The sequence below is a fragment of the Histomonas meleagridis genome, assembly GCF_020186115.1.
Source record: "Histomonas meleagridis strain 2922-C6/04-10x chromosome Unknown contig_51, whole genome shotgun sequence".
Classification (NCBI taxonomy): domain Eukaryota; phylum Parabasalia; order Tritrichomonadida; family Dientamoebidae; genus Histomonas; species Histomonas meleagridis.
In genome coordinates this window covers 992,317-1,012,620 of record NW_027150894.1, presented here as the reverse complement: position 1 = coordinate 1,012,620, position 20,304 = coordinate 992,317, and the positions used below count along the sequence as shown (strand labels likewise).

General features: G+C 31.0%; 8 protein-coding genes across 8 annotated transcripts; 3 read left to right on the top strand and 5 right to left on the bottom strand.

Moving 5' to 3' along the window:
- Window positions 1-110: 110 nt before the first annotated feature.
- Window positions 111-1,382, bottom strand: GO595_007216 (Transcriptional repressor tup12-related protein; the record flags this gene model as incomplete). The annotated part of the gene is made up of 1 exon (XM_067920656.1): window positions 111-1,382. One exon carries the CDS (start codon window positions 1,380-1,382, stop codon window positions 111-113), a length of 1,272 nt encoding a protein of 423 aa, XP_067772735.1.
- Window positions 1,383-2,369: 987 nt separating this feature from the next.
- On the top strand, window positions 2,370-2,717 carry GO595_007215 (uncharacterized protein; the record flags this gene model as incomplete). The annotated part of the gene is made up of 1 exon (XM_067920655.1): window positions 2,370-2,717. One exon carries the CDS (start codon window positions 2,370-2,372, stop codon window positions 2,715-2,717), a length of 348 nt encoding a protein of 115 aa, XP_067772734.1.
- Window positions 2,718-2,928: 211 nt separating this feature from the next.
- Window positions 2,929-3,489, top strand: GO595_007214 (60S ribosomal protein L18; the record flags this gene model as incomplete). The annotated part of the gene is made up of 1 exon (XM_067920654.1): window positions 2,929-3,489. The coding sequence occupies one exon, from the start codon at window positions 2,929-2,931 to the stop codon at window positions 3,487-3,489; it is 561 nt and encodes a 186-aa protein (XP_067772733.1).
- A 329-nt stretch (window positions 3,490-3,818) lies between these two features.
- Window positions 3,819-4,268, top strand: GO595_007213 (cupin domain-containing protein; the record flags this gene model as incomplete). Its single annotated transcript, XM_067920653.1, has 1 exon — window positions 3,819-4,268. The coding sequence occupies one exon, from the start codon at window positions 3,819-3,821 to the stop codon at window positions 4,266-4,268; it is 450 nt and encodes a 149-aa protein (XP_067772732.1).
- Window positions 4,269-4,516: 248 nt separating this feature from the next.
- GO595_007212 (pecanex-like protein 3) lies at window positions 4,517-5,671 on the bottom strand (the record flags this gene model as incomplete). The annotated part of the gene is made up of 1 exon (XM_067920652.1): window positions 4,517-5,671. One exon carries the CDS (start codon window positions 5,669-5,671, stop codon window positions 4,517-4,519), a length of 1,155 nt encoding a protein of 384 aa, XP_067772731.1.
- Window positions 5,672-8,038: 2,367 nt separating this feature from the next.
- GO595_007211 (ribosomal protein L21e) lies at window positions 8,039-8,524 on the bottom strand (the record flags this gene model as incomplete). The annotated part of the gene is made up of 1 exon (XM_067920651.1): window positions 8,039-8,524. The coding sequence occupies one exon, from the start codon at window positions 8,522-8,524 to the stop codon at window positions 8,039-8,041; it is 486 nt and encodes a 161-aa protein (XP_067772730.1).
- Window positions 8,525-10,635: 2,111 nt separating this feature from the next.
- On the bottom strand, window positions 10,636-11,391 carry GO595_007210 (40S ribosomal protein S3a; the record flags this gene model as incomplete). The annotated part of the gene is made up of 1 exon (XM_067920649.1): window positions 10,636-11,391. The coding sequence occupies one exon, from the start codon at window positions 11,389-11,391 to the stop codon at window positions 10,636-10,638; it is 756 nt and encodes a 251-aa protein (XP_067772729.1).
- Window positions 11,392-12,055: 664 nt separating this feature from the next.
- On the bottom strand, window positions 12,056-18,167 carry GO595_007209 (AGC family protein kinase; the record flags this gene model as incomplete). The annotated part of the gene is made up of 2 exons (XM_067920648.1): window positions 12,056-13,350; window positions 15,017-18,167. 2 exons carry the CDS (start codon window positions 18,165-18,167, stop codon window positions 12,056-12,058), a joined length of 4,446 nt encoding a protein of 1,481 aa, XP_067772728.1.
- Window positions 18,168-20,304: the final 2,137 nt, after the last annotated feature.

Here is a 20,304-nt window from a genome sequence, read left to right as displayed (position 1 = left end):
GTCTACATTTTGCTTTCCATTTATTTAATATGAAATAATATTTAAATGTTTAAGTTTTATTCTTTCCATAAGATCCTTTCTCATACAATAAAAATCAACAATACATAAGCTTAAGGTATATCATATTCCCACAAGCAAACATGCGCATCTCCTGAACATGTTGCTATTATTTTCTTTGTTGGGTGATGTACCAACTCGAATATAGTGTTTTTATGTGCCCGCATCGAGAACAACAATTCGCCCTTTTTATAGTCCCAACCTTTAAATGTCTCATCTTTACTCCCTGTGAAGCAGATCGATGACAGCGGAGAGAAGCAGACAGATAATACCATATCTTCGTGCTCATGTAAAACGTGTTTACATTTCGCCACGCCAATAATTGACCATATTTTGGTGGAGTTATCTTTCGATGATGTTGCTAAAATACCATCAAATGGAGAAATGGCAACATCAAGAAGATACTTGGATTCTTCGTGAGCACGGAAACATGTCAGTGGCTGTGAAAAGTCCATGTCGGAAATCCCAACGCTACCGTTTATGAATCCAACTGCAATAAATTGATCATCGGCATCTTTGGCTAATGCTAAAACCATGTTTGGATTCGCTTGCCCAGGTGTACCAACTTGATCGTTGATGACTGTTTTGATGAGTTTCATGGTAACTAAATCCCAGATACAAACTTTCCCATCAAAACCCCCAGAATAAAGTCGTCGGGAGTCATTGGAAAAAAGAAGTGAAGATATCCGGTTCTCATGACATGAAAGACTGGCAATAACCTTGTTTAATAGAATTGAAAAAATTATGATGTTGTTTTGGGGATCGGCAACAGCTAAGTAATTGGAATCAGGACTAATACGAATAGAACGCGGATAATCTTCTTTGGTAAAAGTATTGGTAAAAATATTGAAATATGTATGAATTGTCCCTTGTTCAGTATTGACAATAAAAACGGACTTGCAGTTACTGAAAGCAATAAATTTCCCACTTCCATCAAAGGCAACCGAGCATATGACTGAATTTGTCTTGATAGCATATTTAAGATGAATTTTGGTATTTTCTGGAGTAACTTCATAAGGAATTGTTGTAATAGAAAATACTTCAGGTGGAAGGGGTTGTGCTGGGATAAATGTCACCTTTGGAATTGGTTGTTGTTCTTGTTCATCAGATGTTAATTTAGAATAAATTGTTTTTGCCATCTTGAACAAATACCTGATAGCTTCATTTTCTTTTTTAAGTTGTAAAAAATGGATAACAGATTGATTATGAATATGTTGTAATGAATTAATTTCATTTGTAAGCTTTTTAATATTTTTCGTAAGCCTTTCAAACTTCTTATCCATTGCTTCTGCCTTTTGTTCAACGAGTGATTGCTCGCTTAACATGTTAAAGAAGTTAGGATTTCAATGAGTTTATATGAACGAGAATTCTTCACCAAACTTACTGTCAAATCGATTTGAGAAAGATGTGAATCGGTCAAATTTCAATTCCTCGGAACGCCTTTTTAAAAGCTTTCTTACTTTGGCAAAAAAAATTGAGAACCTACGCTAAATCTTTCAAAATTGAATATTTTAACAATTTTGTTCTCAAAAAATTTTCTTCCTAGAAACGTTTCTAGTCAAAAAGTCGAATCAATGTTAAATCTCTTGCATTTGCAAATTGCTTTGAGTGTCGTAAGACTTTTGACCCTTATCCTTTTTTACACATTTCATTCCGAATGAACACGCGTTTACACCCAAAGAATCCCTTCCTCGCATTTTTTTTTAAAAACAAACAAATTTGTTTTCTGTCGTTTAAACTGGTGGAAAAAAATCGGTAGTATCGGTATCACTTTTTGAACGTAATTCTATTAAAACCGATCAAAAATACTTCAATTTTTTACAATCAGTTTATTTTACTGACTTCACTTTTTAATATAATTTATGTGATATGACAAAAATCATTTTTCACAATTTGCTCTCTTTCGATATGTTTTCCTAATGTCCTCATATTATTTGAAAGAACAAATAATATTAAAGGAAAAATAAAGGACAGGCATACCTTTTAAAATATTTGACAATGAGAAAAAAAACATATAATTAAAAATTATGATATCAATAAAAACATCACGTTTTCATGATCCTGAAACATGGTGATAAAAGCTCTTTTCAAGTATTAAGTTTTTAAAATTTGATGAGAAAATTGATACTGAATATCGATTTAATGCCAAAAACATAACTAACGCTTTTAACAACAAGCCTTGATGACTAAGTTCCTCGTATCCTTGATTCTTGTTTTTTGATGGAACATGTGATTATTTTTTCATTAATAATTAATAATTCAACACAGTTTCATTTTCACAATCTCTGTTTGGAAGTTATGTGTGGCCAAAAATGTCTATCAGCGAACAATTCAACAAACTACGCGCAGAATTAAAAGATCTTCAAAGCAAAAACATACAGTTCGAATTAGATTTACAACAGCATGAAAGAGTTCTTGAATCAATTGCCAAACTTCCTGATGATCGTAAATGTTACAGACTTGTTGGTGAAGTATTGGTTCAAATGACAATCGGAGAAGCCAAGCCAGCTCTTGAACAACAAAGAGCCTCATTAAAAGAGCTCATCCAAACTTTCAATGCAAAAATTAAAGCAAAGGAAGAAGAGCTCCTCGCATTTCAAAAGGAGCATAACATTCAAATTCGGCCATTAAGTGAAGTACAAGGAATAAACAATAAGTGATTTTCTCTTTTTCCAAAAATCAATCAATTTTTTTTCTATTTTTTAAAAGATTCTTTAAAACACAAAAAGCAAGGGTGTTTCAAGTTTCTTGCTTAAAACACTTTCTTTTTCTTTAAACTAAACATGGTTAATAATATGGTAACCGTTAATATGGGGCACTCCAAAGTTTTACGCTGATCGATACAAACCGCTTTGGCCGATCCTTTTCCGAATGGGTGTTGATATAGATCACCGTGTTTCCCGCAAATCAAGGAAGACTCCAAAGTCAAAAAATGTTCAATTGAACATGTTATTTAGACTTTATAGTTATCTTGCCCAACGCACAGGAAATGATTTCAACAAGAAGATTGCCCATCGCATGTGCCTTTCTAACACTAACCGTCGTCCATACTCACTTTCACGTCTTGCTGTTGCTCTTCAAGGTAAGGAAGACGACACAATCGCAGTTGTTGTTTCTAAAATTGTTAATGATGAACGTCTTTTGACTGTTCCAAAAATGAAGGTCGCTGCTCTCAGATTCTCAGAAACAGCTCGCGCTCGTATCCTCGCTGCTGGTGGTGAAGTTATCACATTCGATCAACTTGCACAACTTCGCCCTACTGGTGAAAAATGTCTTCTCCTCGAAGGTGACCGTAAGCGCCGTGAAGCTTGCCGCCACTTCGGTGCTGCACCAGGTGATGATAACAGCAAAACACGTCCAAAGGTTCGTGCACATGGCCGTAAGTTCGAAATGGCTCGTGGCCGCAGGAAGTCCAGGTTATACCACGTTTAAACGAAAAATATCTTTTTTCTTTTATATCTTCAACACTAATAATTTTTTATTGCATAACCAAAAATTTTTAAAGCATTACATTGAAAATGAATAATTTTAAATTCATTAAATACAAGTGTTTTTCCTTCTTATTTATTTGTAAAATATAATTTCAACTTCCCACATAAATTTATTTATTGATAACAGAATCATAAGCAAAGGAAAACAACGTTTCTTCTTGCATAGAAATTTTAATTCAAAACGATTGCCCAACCAATCGTAAACTTTTGAAAAAACATATCACATTTTCTGATTCAAGATGGAAGAGTTATCACTTCATTTTATTTGTAATGTCTATCAAAACAATATCTGAAGGAAGCAACTACACTGCTGTTAATCTTGGTCCAGCATCTGAAATCGAAAAATATGTTTTCACTGGCTTTGGACAACCAATTCCAGGAAAAGTTTTCTTGCAACAAGCCCTTCATTTAACAGGATCTGAAATTTCATATACATCAATTCCTGCTGGAGTTCAACTTTCATTCTTCCATTCTCATAAGGAAAATGAAGAAGTCTATATAGTCATCAAAGGAAAAGGTGAATATCAAGTTGACGATAATGTCTTCCCAATTGAAGAAGGATCTGTTATTCGTGTTGGTACTGGAGCTAGCCGTTGCTACAAGAATACAGGAACTGAACCTTTGGTCATAATATGTATACAAACTAAGGAATCAAAAGAACCGCTTAAAACTGGTCACGATGCAGAGTTCCTTCAAACCGAACCAAAATTTACTAAGTAAAAGCAATTTAGCTCATTTTTCATTTTAATTTTATTTTTGTATTCAAAATTGCAGTTTTTTTTTTTTTTTTTTTTAACATAATTTATTCTTTTTAGTAATATTGAGGATGGGAAATGTCTTTTCACGGTCTATTTTCAATCCATTAAACATTATTTTTCGATAAATTTTAATTATTTAATTCTCATCTAAAAATTGTCGTATTAGTAAACGATTCGAAATTATTATAATTTTTATTATTTACAATATGTTTATGTGAACGAATCCATTATTTCACTAACATATGCGGGGTACCCCACTGGGAAATCGCACGACTGCACTATTGTGTTATTAAAGAAACGCGAATTATGTTGTATCGACATTCTTTCACTTGCACGAATTTTATAGAACAGCAAACCGGTTGTTTCATTATTCCAAATTGCTCTTATCCACTCGTGTTTCATTTGATATACATTCCATTTTTTGACGCAAAACGAAAACCTCATAATGTAATATATGTCTTTAATCTTTTCGATTGTAATAATTTTCTTTTTACATTCGATGAAAGTATTATAGAACAACTTCGAGTCCATTGTTGTTACAACATAATCGTCATCGAATTCTTTAATGTATTCGCAGATTTCTTTGTTGTCACTGTCAGAGTCAAACATTCCCGACGATGCCATATAACTTAATCCGACTCCAAATCGAATTATCTTTTTAATAAGTTTTAATACTTTCGTTGAATTGTTAACCCATGAAAACTCATCGCGTAAATTTAAATGTAATTCGTTCTTAAATGAGCTTGTTAAGTTCGAATAGTTTAAAGAGCCATTTACATTGAATAAATGCGTGGAGATAATTCCCCATAAAACTTTATATAGTTCAAGTTCTTCTTCGACATAAGGAAATGAAAAATATTGAAAGATTTTGTTGATATATGAATTCGAAAATGTAATTAAGTTATTCATATGTTGAAGAAAGATTTGATCAGTGATTTCATTATTGATAACTTCGCGGCTAATGTTCTCTTTGTGCTTAGTGATCATGTAACATAAGGAATATAAAAACGAAAGTTTCAGAGTTTTTTGCGATGCGCCAACTAATGCACCGCGTGAAAGATTTGTCTTGGTGATATCATACATTGGTAATGGGATATCCATCGCACGAATATCAACAACAAAATGTGTGGCGACTTTGGCAGCTTGGAAATTAGGAAATAATAAATAACTATTAATAAGTTCATTAAGTCGACGTGCTTCACCTCTATGACAAGATGTTTGACTGTTATATTCTAGGCCTCGAAATTGGATTTTATAGCAATTTGGTTCAATTGCTATGACATGAACAAATGCTGATAACTCATTTGACTTAAAGAGAAAAATATCACCAGCATTAACAAGCCCTAATTCCCCTCGTTTACACATCGTCGCAAAATTTTTCCGAAGGGTACTACACACCGATAAATAAACAGGAGTCTCAATGGGGTGCTCCGAGGCACCCCTGGTGAGTAAAGTTCTCAAATCTTTCCTTTCAACAGGCCAATTGAAAAAGTAAAATGGCCTTGGTGACGAAGGACAGAGAAGATAACTTACACCAGAGAAAGCTAAGCCTGAAGATCCGGTGAAAAATGACCAAATCAATGTTGGCATTTTAAATAAGAAGTCAATGAAATGAAATGATTGAATTAATGAATATAATATATTTAAAATTAATGCAGAAACCCCATCCATTTCATCATCAAGATCCGTTGGATCACGTGAGTGATACGTTAGATCTAACATTGGCAAAAATGTTTCCAATTTGGCTACAATCAAAAGTGAAAGTGCAAGATTATTGACATTGTTTTTCAGTCCAAATTCATATGGAAATGTAATAACCGAAAGAATAACAGCGAAAGCAAAAACATGTGATTCACTTTGTGATTTATGTATCGCATGAGTGATTATAAATGCAAGACATATAGTATTGATTTGATAATCACATAAACAAGATGTAATAAACATAGATGCTATAACAAAAGAAGAAATTGATCTTAGTAAAGGCTCAATTTCAAGTTTTGGGATGAAATTAATATGTAAAAAAAAGTACTTGTGGCAACATGATAAAATTGGAATTAAAATTTCAACTGTAACAAACCAAATGAGTTCAATCCATTTGGTAAAGCCCCACGCATTGTGAAATAAAGAGATTGTTAAAATTGATGAAATGAATGAAACCACTGACAACAACAATGGTCGTTTAATTTTAAATCCTGCAAGATTCGAAAGAAAAGTAGCTATTGCAATTGCAATTGCCAAATTAAATCTTGTATTAAAATGTGTTAATACAAAATACGACAATAAAACAGTAACGGCACCTCTAAGGAACTGCACAATCATATGCGAAATTCCAGAAACACCATTCTGACCAAAGACATATCGATTGAACGATTCCACAAACGATACAATAACGGTCACGGGATGCCCCAGAAAACCGAAAATTATCCAAAACGGCATAAATAATAAACCGATTCGACATAACGTGCACACATATGAAGACAAAAGGTTGCAATCAATTGTCCAATAAGAAAAAGGAATTACTAATGTAGGTATTAGTGTTCTTATTTTAAGCGCTCCTTTCCAAAGAGCACAAATTAAAGAGATAGTAAAACATCGTGTAGATGAATTCCAACAATCTGGTACAGATGTTGTATAAGGATCAGTACTTGGCCATTGCAATATAGAGTAAAAGCTAAAACCGCAAATAATGCCAATCCACCACTTTTCTCGGGAAAGGAATTCATCAGATAATAATATGACAAGGACAGAGGAAATAAATGCAAAAATAGAAGCAAAAATAGCAGACTTTAAACTAAACTCAGATGGAAAGATGTTGAAAGTTTTGGGAGAAAATGGAAGAGGAATAATTTTGCCAAATACAGATATTGCTTTAAAAGATTTTGTTCTGACAGGAGCCCTACCAACGGGATCTCTATATTTTCCTTTGTTAAGTTCATCAATAAAATTTAAAAGAGCTTCAGTATCAACACCAGATGCGATACAATCATTAACAAAACTATCCAAAGTTGATTTTTCCATTTGTTTTAATAAAGCACCTCGTAAAGCCCATATGTCATCTGAAATATTGTTTGGTTTAATAAGGGAATTACTAATTGTAGATTGATTAACTTCAATTGTATGATTTGAAATAAAGCTCATAAGCCATATAAATAACTTGATCAAAGATATTAAAGCTGTTATAAGTGATGAGGCAATAATTATTACATTTATTGAATGATTTGAATATAAAATGAATTCAAAATAAAAAATGAATCCGACAAAGAAAAGCATTCGAACTATGGTAATATGAATTGAGTAATTTATGAGTATGCCGCCTGCAAATGAACAACAGATGGAATTGATGATATCCATCCAGATTTTGGCACTTTCTATTCCAACTTTTTTAAAATTTGCCATGTGAAACGAACAAAAATGTGTAAAACGAAACATTTCAATAAAAACTTAACAAGAAGAACAAGTTATTTAAACATCATGCATCATAACATGTCATTGCATGTTATGTTATTTATTTATAAAGATGAATAATGATTTTTTTTAAAGAAACTCGAGTTTCTTAATTCCTGCCCTATAGAAATGTGAAGTGAAATTTCACTTATGCAATAAATGAAGTAAAGTTGAATGAGAACTTAATAAATTTCATTTTTATTGACAAAATAAGTCTTAAGAACGCATTTTGCAAAATAATTAACGACCATTAGAAGATTCATTAATATGAAATATTTAAAATATGTTTTACCAAGTTTCACGGAATGGTGTGAAGCAAACAGCCTTTATAACTTCTGGCTTAACAACATGAGCTTCCTTTGGTTGAGCAGGGAGGCGCTTGAGAGCTGATTTATCAAGTTTGATGCCCTTTTCTTTGGCTTCTTTCTTAAGTTTTTGTGTTTGGATAACACGGTTCTTGAAATCATCTCTGCATTTTGAGTGTTGGATGTGTTCGGTACGAACATATATGCGCTTTGGTGCAATGTGATTATTAACACGACGATAAATCAAAAGACCAACTGCATGTGGTGAAACGTTCCAAACTGTTCCTGTACGGCCATTGTAAAGACGGTGTGGCATACCCTTCATAACGGCTGAATTTACATGAACATCAACAATATCACCAATTCTGAAAGTACGAAGTTGTTGTGATGGAGCTGGCATTCCATGTTTCCTGAACTTGCGAGCGAAAACATAGCGTGTTCCCCAACGAAGACCTGCTGTGTGACCCATTCAGAAAGGCCGACCAAAAACCGCACAATAAACCGTCGTAACGGCCATTAATCAGCTGATTAATCAGCTCAAAGCTTTGAGCTCATGTTATCATTAAATGGGTCATTCAGTTAAAAATGTTTTAAGTAATATATTTTATTTCTATAATTAATGCCTTCCAATACTTGTATTTACACAAGCAAATAATAAATTAATATAGTTGATATATTATATAATTTGTTGGAATAAATGTATAAATTTATCAATAACGTTAAAATAAATAATTATATTTGTGAATTGAATTCATTTTCTTTAAAATCTTTCGCAAACGGATCTTCTTCAATTTGTGACATTCCAATCCCTATCGATAATATATTCGTGTTTCCTTCTTCTATATATTCTTCTTCTTCTTCATATTTCATTTTTCGTATTTGATTTCTTTTTAATATTATTGAAGTATCCAAAAGAATATTAAATTGATTTAATAAAGTTAAAGTGATTCTCTTGAATTTTCCATTTGGTATTGCAACATTTGTCATCATGTTTATCTATGTTCATAATAAGAAACAAATAAGAAAAGAAAGTTCTTTCAAAGAAATTGAAAATAATAATACTAACAGATTAACATCAAAGAACACAACAGTAAAATCTGTGAAATTTCACTATTGGGGAATTTCTGTTTGAAAATGATTTTGTCGTTGAATTCATTCCAAATGTTTAAACCCTTTGAATAAAAAATCAATATATAGATCTATATATCGGAATACAAGAAAACTTATAGAACATTTTACTTGTGTATACAAGGAATTTGTGTAACTTCCTTGCAAACTTTCATTTGCGTTCTCAGCTTCTTCTTTACTTATTTTTAATGTATAACTTACATAAGCTGCATTTTTTGTAAAATAGCTCTGCTTTAACTTTGAGTTTGTACTGTTTGTTGTGTATGTGATGTATGTGTTTCTAATTTCATTGTACTATAATATATGAAATGTTTATTTCATTCATCATGAATAAGTTATCTTTCTAGGTAGAAGCATTTGAGGTGTGGGGGAGTGCATTATCAAAGTGTAAAGTATAATAATTTTCTTTGGGTTTTTACCTTGTACGTATACAATTTCTTTTAATGGGCTAATTATTTTATTGATAAAATACTTTGAGTTAAATTTTTCACCCTCTTTCATTAAATCAACTATGAAAAATTTATCGATATTCCAAAAGATAGTTACCATATATTTTTTTGTATATATTTTAGTATCAATTATTTCAGCTAAATTCTCTTTTGATAGAGACCACATATGCTGGTGATCATATGATAAGAAAAATATGGATTCATCCCCAGGAATGATTTCACAAAAACCCTTCCTCTTATTTGTTTTCGAAATATCAAGAAGTTCGATTGCTTTTTGAACCCTCACTGCTTTCATTTCACAGATCAATTCGTAGAGAACCACTTTTAAATTATAGCTATGGAAGCCTAGTTTTTTAAGGTGATCATTTATAGTGAATCTCGGAATAGACAAAGTTTCACTTAATATGTATGTAGAATGAAATGGCTCCATTTTCAGTGCAGCCATAATTTTTGTATCAATAAAATCTAGAACTGGTCTTCTAGGACTTTTTATATTTGTTATCTCAAATCTCCCTAACTTAAATTGATGAATCCAATATTTCACTGAATTAATGTCAAGTGCATCTTGGTGATAAACATCATCCAATTCCTGTTTAATTTGGCTGAGTTTAAGGCCTTTTCTTTTAAGGAAAAAGATTACTGCTCTTTGTTCGAGTTGCATAAAAATGAAATACGTTTAAAAAAATGACAATATCATTGGTTTATTTTAGCATTTTCTTGCTATATAAAATATCTCTGATCTCAAAAAATATATCATCATTCTTACGATCTTTTGTAGTTTCATATATATTATTTTTATCAAAGAAATAAAAAGGGATCATATTTATGATAAAACATTTCCGTCTCCCCTATACTTGTTCATTGAAATTTATGTTAAATTAAATTTCTAAAATGCAATGAAAAAAAATTATATTGGAATTCTACAGAACAATTTTTTAAAAATTATGATTGAAATAAACACAAACATTTCCTCATATCCAAAAGCATTTGCAAATTGCAATGTTTATTTGGTTTCTTCGGCCTTAGCTTCTTCTTCGACTGGACGTGCAACTTCAGCTGCTTTAGTGACTGCACGACCTTGGTGGAGCTTCTTAAGTTCATCACCAGTGAATGTTGGTGCCTTGATGACTTTGATCTTTGTTACATAGACATTATCGACTTGCATGATAGTCTTGCATTTTTCGACAATAGCCTTTTCAATTGTTTCGTTGACAATTGTTTGGCACAATTCTGGGATTGTGGACTTTTCAATTGTCTCCTTCATAATGGCAATGCAAGCATCTCTGATTTCACGCTTCTTGGATTGTTGAGCATAGCATGCTTTCTTGTTTGGATTTAATTTCTTGGTGAAGCCAATGCTAAAAGCACGAAGAATGTATCCATCTGCTGTACGAACATCAACTTGAGCATTGATGAGTGTGCGATACTTACGAAGAAGTGAAGAGAGCTTATCGTTTGTTAACCTCATTCCAGCGAAAACAGTTAAAACATCGTTGTTTTGAACATCAACAGATTTCCAGCTGAAGAGACGATATGCGTGTGATTGTTCATCAACAAGATCACCATGGGAAAGTTCGAAAACGCGGTTGTTAAGGTAGTCTGCTGGTGTCTTACCACGAGCACATTTGTGTGAAACTGTGAATCCGATATCACGCTTTGAAAAGAAGCCTGGGACGAATACATGACGCCACTCCTTCTTGAGGAAAGTATCCTGCTTTATTTTCTTTGAGGCCTTGCCCTTTTGTTGAGCTTTACCCATTTTCCGAGAGGATGGACCACAACCGTTAATTAACGTACTCCGAATCTTCTTCAAGAATGAAAACAAACATAACCATGTTAATGATACTTAGGGTGCTGAATTAAGTTCAGGAGGAAAGTGATTTTAAGCCCATAAATTGGCACAAAAATTCATAAATAAATAAACACCACTTTTTACATAATTAACTGAATTTGTTTGGGTTGTCAGTTTTTGTAAACAAAGGTACAAAAAGTGGCGCTTTCCAAGCTATTTTCGTTGTAGAATTAACTACAAATATATGTAATCATTTGTTGCCAACTTATCCTTGATGACAATTCCCATTATGTCTTTTGGTTGATCTTTTATTCTATCAAATTGAATTCAATATTTCATTTTTAAGATTAACAGCTATGTTAATCGTATACAAAGTGAACATATCCAGTTCTAATGAAACTTGGCAGTGTTTTGAATCTTGTTGCATTCAAATTCAAAATATTTTTATACGATTCTTAAAGAGAAATGGTGTCCTCCTAAAATGCGAAAGATGTTAACATTTTAGAAGTGATCGTTAACTAATTTTGTCATTGAACTACAAATATTTTTTTGTAATTCTTTTTATTGTAGAAAATTTCAAAAATATTTTCACTAAATCATTTACATGGGAAATGAAAAAATACAACGCAAATCACAAGCTATCGATGACATTTGTGTTTTCCATTGTAAATCCCTGTAACATTTGCTGAGTTTCTGAAGAAATTAGTTCTGGATTTTCATATGATATTGCTGGGCATTCATCAGTGAACTGTTTATCGAACTGCGAAGTGTCGACGATTCCATTTAATTGAGGCTTCCATTGCATTGGAATTGTTTTCAGCAACAAGCCTTTCCAATCGATGCCCTCAAAGAACGGATGTTTCTTTAAGTCTTCGATTTCATTTGGGCCTGATCCAAGTCTTTTCAGCGGATCTCTTTCGAGTAACTTCGATATGAAATCAATTACTTCAAGTGATCCGCCTAAAGGGAAATCGATTGGATCATAAAGAATCGATCTAAACATCGCATCTGTGTTAGAGCTATAGAACGGCGGCCGGCCGTATAACATTTCGTAAGTCAAAATGCCCAGTGACCACCAATCCACAGATTTGTTATATGGTTTGGACAATATCATTTCTGGCGCAATGTAATCTGGTGTACCACAGAACGATGTTGTTGTCGATTCTTCTTTATACATTTTTTCTTTAGCAAATCCAAAATCTGTAACTTTGAGATATCCATCTTCGTCGACTAATATGTTCTCTAACTTAATATCTCGATGAACAACGCCGATGGAATGAAGATAACCTATTGCTAACACTAATTGCGCGACATATAATTTGACTTGATCTTCAGAAAATTTCCGTTCTTTATAAAGACGTGTGAATAATTCGCCGCCAGGAACATATTCTAAGGCTAAAAATAACTTTGTGGCTGATTGAAATGAGTATCTGGCTGACGTTAAAAATGGATGATTTGCTTTAATTAATGTGTTTCGTTCGGTGAGAGTTCGGCCTATTAAATCATACTTAGCTAAAACTCTTTTGGATAACGATTTTAATGCATAAAGTTGTCCATCACTTTTGTGTTTAACTAATTGAACTTTACCAAATGAACCACGTCCAATGACCTTAAGTACTGTAAAGTCCCCGATGTTAATATGTATTTTCTTTTTGCCTTGTTTGGCAAGTGCTAATTCTTTAACCCAATCTTCTGCTTCTTTAAGTGTCTTGAATTGAAGATAATGTTTCTTTTGATTGGTTCGAATCAAAATTACATTCTTACGTTTATTAGTTTGATCTAATATGATTTCTTCTACTTCTTTCATATTGATTATTTTTACATCCTTGTGACCAGGGTTCTTTCGATATTTAAGTTCAGATCCTTCGAGCACAAACCATCTCTTTTTCCATGTCTTGAAAACTCCTCCAGGTTTATATGCATAACCTTGTCGAGAGACACATTCTTCGGAAGTCATGAAACAATAATAAAAATTGAATACTATTCAATTGCTATCAGCTTTGTTGTTTTCATTCAAACGAAATAATCGCCGTTCAAAAATCTAAACGAATAATATTATTCAATTTTGAATGATTGTCCAGACCTACTCATTCAATATTATAATCAGTTTCTGGTCTTTATTATTATGACGGTCTGTCAAATACCAATAAACCGTTTTTTTTTCTTCAGCGTTTTTTTCTTTGAAAAAATAATCAACGTATTTCTGACAGCAGTTACAAAAATTGGCATACGAAGTTACGTAAAGTATATAAAACTAAACGGTCAAAATATTTTGTAACTGAAAAACTGCCCTCTTAAATAAACGTTATTTTGAAATTGGCGCCAAACAGAAATTCAAATATTTCAGAAAATGTCTTAATTTAAGACATTTTTGTTTCCAAAAGTACTTCTGAATTAGTACATTTTCCAGTCGTAGTAGAATAAGTAGAGAAAAAAATAAAAAATAAAATTAGATTTGAAATAGATTAATTTAAAAAACTTAAAAATAGCACGTATGTGTGAAGACGTAAAGGTTAAAAGTAAGTTTTTAAAACTAGTTCATTTTATTTAATAATATTAACAAATAGAATATCAGAAATAAAATGTAGCAGGTCCGATTTCTTCACAACTAGATGAAATAAAAAAGGATAAAGAAAAATTAATTATAACTAGATGAAGAAGAGAGTTGAAAATCTTCCTCAGAACTTGAGGTCTGGAATGAGTCTATTTGATATCCAAAATCTGGATTAGATGGTCTTTTAAGTAATTTTCCAATTGATCGTGGGTCTGAATTGAAAACGCCAAAGTAATTCTCTGTTTCATTTTCATTTGAAGATTCAACCTGGAGCCAAATGGAATTCATTATAAGATATGAATTTCAGAGCTTTCAATTTTCTGAGCAATTTCGACTCCTATTGAATTAATGCAGTTCAAAATTCAGCATAAACCGCAAAATCATGCACTTTTCATGTGCTTAAACTAAGGAAATTTCAACATCTAATAAATATTTTTCGTTTTTGATAATAAATTAATTGTATAATTATTAATGTAATCTATATATTCGACAGTAACATTTTTTTTTAATTATATAATCGAATAAATTGATTTTAAATTTGAAAAAAATTGACCCAAAAGCTGCCTTTCTCAATTTGCACTACCAATTTTTTTTCTAATCCATTCAAAATTCAATCGAAAAGATCGGTTAAAATTCTTATCCCCTGCAGTTATATCGTTTACCAGTTTACTAAAAGTGGCTTTATTCTCTCAATTTTGAAAAAATAATTTATTTTCTTTGGACTAACTCTACACTCACACGAATATTAGCATAAAAATCATTTCTTAATTGAAAACTATACAATTTTTAGACTACAAAAAATGGAAAAGCAGTGGTTTTTTTCAGAAAGAAACCATTTTTACCTTTTTTCTTTATTTTCCCCACAAAATCGCAAAACGAAAAACAAATCATTGAACAACCAAAAACTTTAAGTAATTGATAAATTTTATTTTTTTTTATAAAAAAACATTTAATTAGAAACATCACTTGATTGCTTTCCTTTATTTTTCTTCACCACAAATATTACAATACCAACTACAATTAGTACAAAAGCTACACACCCAATTGCAATTCCAGCAATTTCTCCACCACTTAAACCATTACTATCACCATTAATATTATTTGATGGTTCCGCTTGTTCATAAACGAAATCCCACGGCTCAAGTATTTCTTCTTTGTAAACTTTCTCAGGTGTTTCTTTTGCTTCTTCCATTTGTACGAAGTCCATATAATCCAAGTAAAGGTTCTTACAACATTCGCGAGATCCCATGAAGAAATGAGAGAAATTATCATCGAAAGTGATTAAATTCTGATATCTAATTTCGAAGTAATCATTTGAATTATTTACTGGCGGAGGTGTATTTTTATATTTACTCTGATAATAAACATTACCATTACTTGTGTAACCGAACCAAGAAACTTGTTTAGTTAAATTATCACCTTCCGATAAATCACATCTAGCATGGAAAGATATATTATATACTGTATTTAATGGAGCATATAATTGAATTACTGATTTATATAAATATAATTGAGCTTGTGGTACTAATGAGAATTTAAGTGCTCGTCCTTGTTGTGAATTATTATCCCATGAAAGTGTTCGATGAGAAGCTAATGACCATGGAATAATTAATTCTGAGATTCTATAAGTTTTATATTTTGATCTATTCTTAGGTTTAATTGGTTCTTCATAGCCAGAAATTGTTATTGGTGTTATTTGGAATGATGCTGTAACTTTAGATGTAGTTGAAGGTACTGATAATAATATCTTTATAGATTTTGTAGTCTTGTTAACTATAAAAGTACAAAACTCAAAATCTAATGAAGGAAAAGTAATTTGAAGTCCTCTATTAGAATCACAATCACCAATTAATAATGTACCGCCTTTAACTTCGGATTGTTCACCTTCACCAAAGAAATCCCAATCCATATCATCTGCAATTGCTTTAGATTTCCATTCATTAGAATTAAGTTTCCAAGCAATTTTGGATGTATCATTTTCCGCTTTAATTACAAAAGTATAAACAGGTCTATTAACAGTTGTACCATCAATTGATTCATATGATGAAGTAAATGTTAAAACGTTACCTGAAACGGAATAAGTTTTAATGATTTCACGTTGTGTATTAGTTAAATTATAAGTGATTGAAGTAGATGTTTGAGATTTAATATCATATAAAGAAGGATTTGGTATAGTATTAACATTAGGACCTTCTAAATGATAAGTATCAATACCTCCTAAATCACCATCTAAATAATTATAATTATTATATTTCAATAATCCACATCTACCAGATAAACTATCAGAAGTCATTACAATTAAAGAAGAAGTAGAAATGATTTGTCCCTTATTTGAGCTTTGCCAAAGAGGTATATATTCATTATAATGATGATCAATATCATTAGTACATTCATGTCTTCTTGGATAATTATATTTATTATCAATACAAAATTCTTTTAATAAAGAAATTGTAGATGATTCATATTCTTCTAATTGTGGTCTAATAGCACTAATATTATCATCCCATATATAATTATGTGTTCTTGTTCTAATTTTATAAAATAAATTATCATAAACAGATATCATTGACGTTAATACATTATATACATAACGTTCATCATATGTATCTTTTTGACATTCTTCATATGCTTTATCCCATAACCATTTATAATGAATTAAATCTTTCTCAGTAAAGAACCATGATGCAGTACTATAACAAAATGTTAATTGTGTATTCTTGTCTGCTATTTCTTGGATTTCTTCTAGAAATTGATTAATATAAGGCGATGCTCTTCGTCCATAATAACCTGTTAAGAAATCTTTAGATAGTTCTGTTTGATTTCGATTATTATTCCATGCATTTTTGGATAATAAATAAAGTTTATATTCAACCATGAATTGATGATAATATGGTGTGATAATTCCATTTTCACGATACCATGGAATTTCATCAACTGCCATATAACCAACAATCCCTTTGTTTTGATAATAATTAATATTACCTAAAATAGCTCCAAACATTGGATATACCCAAAGTCGTTGATTAATATTTGATGAATATTCCCATACCATTACATTAGGAGTAAGTGTTTTCCAATTATCAAAATCGGTTTTCGCAAGTTGATTTTGTTCATGTGATTCTGTATCTATAGGATGTGAATAATCTAATTCTAATGGTGCAAATCGTACATGTAAATTCTTATGTGGAGTTATACCGTTCGTAGGTGGAGCTCTAGAACACAAATATGCAATTATTCGTAACAATTGATTTGGATATTTTTCTGATGCATATTCAAGAATTCGATTACCAACTTCAACATAAATTCCTGCTAATGTACCATATTGTTCTATCTTCTTTAAACATGATTCACAATGACAATATTCCCCACTATCATCTTGTTCAATATCAATATAATATGGTGGATTAGTTTGACTTGCCACTGACATGAAATAATCTCGAAGTGCTATAAAGCTTTGTTCATTAGACCAACAAATCGCTTTCCAAAAACGACTTCCATCCGAAAGAAGAGCCCAACATTCAGGATGCGTTTCAAGTGTAAGTCCTGCTTCTCGTAAAACTTGTGTAACATATTTCTCAGTTCCTTGTGAAAGCTTTTTTCCATGTTTATCGCCAACTGCTGTTTGACCAGCATTTGCACGAATACGATTAGCATAATCACCATTGATAAAATAGGTTTCTGAAAAGAGGTATTCGCGGAAATAGGTTTTACCTTCATCAGAATATTTTAATGAATCTGATAATTCAAATTTATCAACTTTTTGTGCAACTGTCATCCATGAGGCATAGAAACGGACATTGAAATAGCGTTCAAATAAATCGAAAATACCATATAAAGTTCCACGAGTACCTCCTTTGATAAATAATTTATTATCGATAACTGCGATTTCAAAAAAGTCTCTTGTTTCATCGGAAATGCTTTGCTTAAAATAGTTACGGGATACTTCAGAATCATAAAGAAATATGGATTTGTCAGGAATGGTTCCATTGAAGACCTTTTCATCATACCATTTTAATGTACAACCTGTGGTTTTGTTAAACAAGTCAACAAACTGTTCGCCTGCATATTGGATCCAAGGTTTTGATGATGTAACTGTTGGAAGAATGATTGGTATATCTTCACATCCTGTTTCTTTATCATAAAAAACAACAGATCTTATTGGCAAAATGAGAAAATGTAGAAAGATCATGCAAGCAAAGCTAAAAAAATGGAGTTAGTCCGAAAAACTAGTTTGAACGAAGCATTTGATTTTGACCACTTTACATTTTTGCCCTCACAAAATATTTCTTATGGAAAAGAGGTTTATATCAAATTTCTGAACTTACAGCAACTGTGAACTAAACAAAATTTTTAAAACACAACTGTGAAACTTTGATTTCAAACGTTCGACAACCCCGAAAATTTTAACTTTTTGTACATTAATAATCATCGTTGCAACGATTTGTTTCGAGTGAATCGTCTTACAAAAAGTTTTATCGTTTCCATTGAGGTGGTTGCTACAACAAGGATTCTCAAATTACATCAGAAGAATAAACTTTGGTTTACTTATATGAAAGACGCTTTTGCTATCTTTTATATTCGTAACATAAAATTTATTAAATAGGTAAATTAGATTATTAATATAATTGATTTAAATTGTATCTTATTCAGATGCACCATGGTAATTTGGTTTGAGGGAAATTGGTATCTTGACGAATTTATAATCGTTTTGTTTATTATAGTTATGAAAAATAAAAAAAAAATTATGAACAATGTATTAGTAAATTGATTCATTACTAATATAAATTTATATGAATTTAATATTAAATACAAACTTGAGCTCTGATTTGTTGATTAAAATTTGTTTGAAAACAAAATAATAATTTGAAAATTTGATATATTATATGCTTAAGCATTGCAAAAATTCTTCGAAATTGTAAAATACGAAAATCAAAATGAATTAAATATGTTGTATATTCAATATAATCAAAATGATCAAACTTAAAATCACCAAAAAAAGGTGGCAGTTTATTTAGTGACTTTGGAATAAAATAACCGTTGTTTATCATTTGGAGACACATTGGACGTTAAGAAACCTATTATTGTATTCTGAACATACTTTGTGAAAAACAGCCAAAATAGCGCCATAAATGGATTCGACTGCAAATGGAGAACCAAGGGATATTTTAAATATTTCCTCATCTCCGAGAAAAGAAGAAAGGTCCAATGATGAAATTGATGAACTAAGAAAGCAGTATTATGAAGATACAATGATAATTCACGATCAACTTGAATCAATTTGTCAAAAAAATACAAAACTTTCAGCAGATCTAAGGAAAGTTTCTAGTGAACGAGATGAGCTCCACGATAGGCTTGAATTTAATATACATTTGCTGGAAGAATTAAAAAGATCTTCAGAAAAAGAAAAAAAGGATCTACAGACACAAATTCGCGAAGAAAAAGAAAAATTCAAGCAAAAAATTGAAAGTAAAAATGATGAATACACAAAGCAAATTTCGGAATATCAAAATCAAATTGATCAAAACAATAAAATAATTTCAAATCAAAAAAATGAATGCAAAGAACTACAGAATTCAATCAACAACATCTTGTTAAAAGCACAAGAACATTTTCAATTTCCTTTTAATAATGCAAATTCTCTAATTTCATTTCTCCAAAAAGCAAAGAAAAAAGAAGCACCTGAACCTACATCACCAACTCCACAAGAAACAGACAAATACAAAACAGGCTTTAAAAAACTTAAGCAAAAATTTCTTAATCTTAAACAAAAGTATAACGATCTTAAACAAACAAAACAAGAAAACGAAAAAGAAATAACAGAATTAAAAGCCAAAAATTTAGAATATTTAGATCATCTTTCACATCTTCAAGAATCTACCGAAAAAACCCAATTTCAAAATCAACAAGAATACCAAAAGCAACTTTCAGCAATTGAGCGTATGTATGAAACTGAAAAAGAACATGTTAAAGATCTTCAAGATAAGCTTGAACAAGCAAATGACCAAATTCTTAATGAAAAGAATAACAAACAAAACAACGATGAAATAAATTTATATAAGCAAAAATTAAATGAATTAAAATTAACTTTAAACACATTACAAGCAAATAATAACTCTTTAAACGAAGAATTATTAAACAAGCACAACAAATATAAAACAAGAATTAAGGAGAAAAATCAAGAAAATAAAAAACTTAAAAATGATAATTTACAATTACGAAATGAAAACGAAATTTTGAAACTTGAAATCGAAAAAGAAAATGAAAAAGAAAAAAATTATTTATCACAAATCAAGTCTTCAAAAATAACAAACGATCAATATAATTTA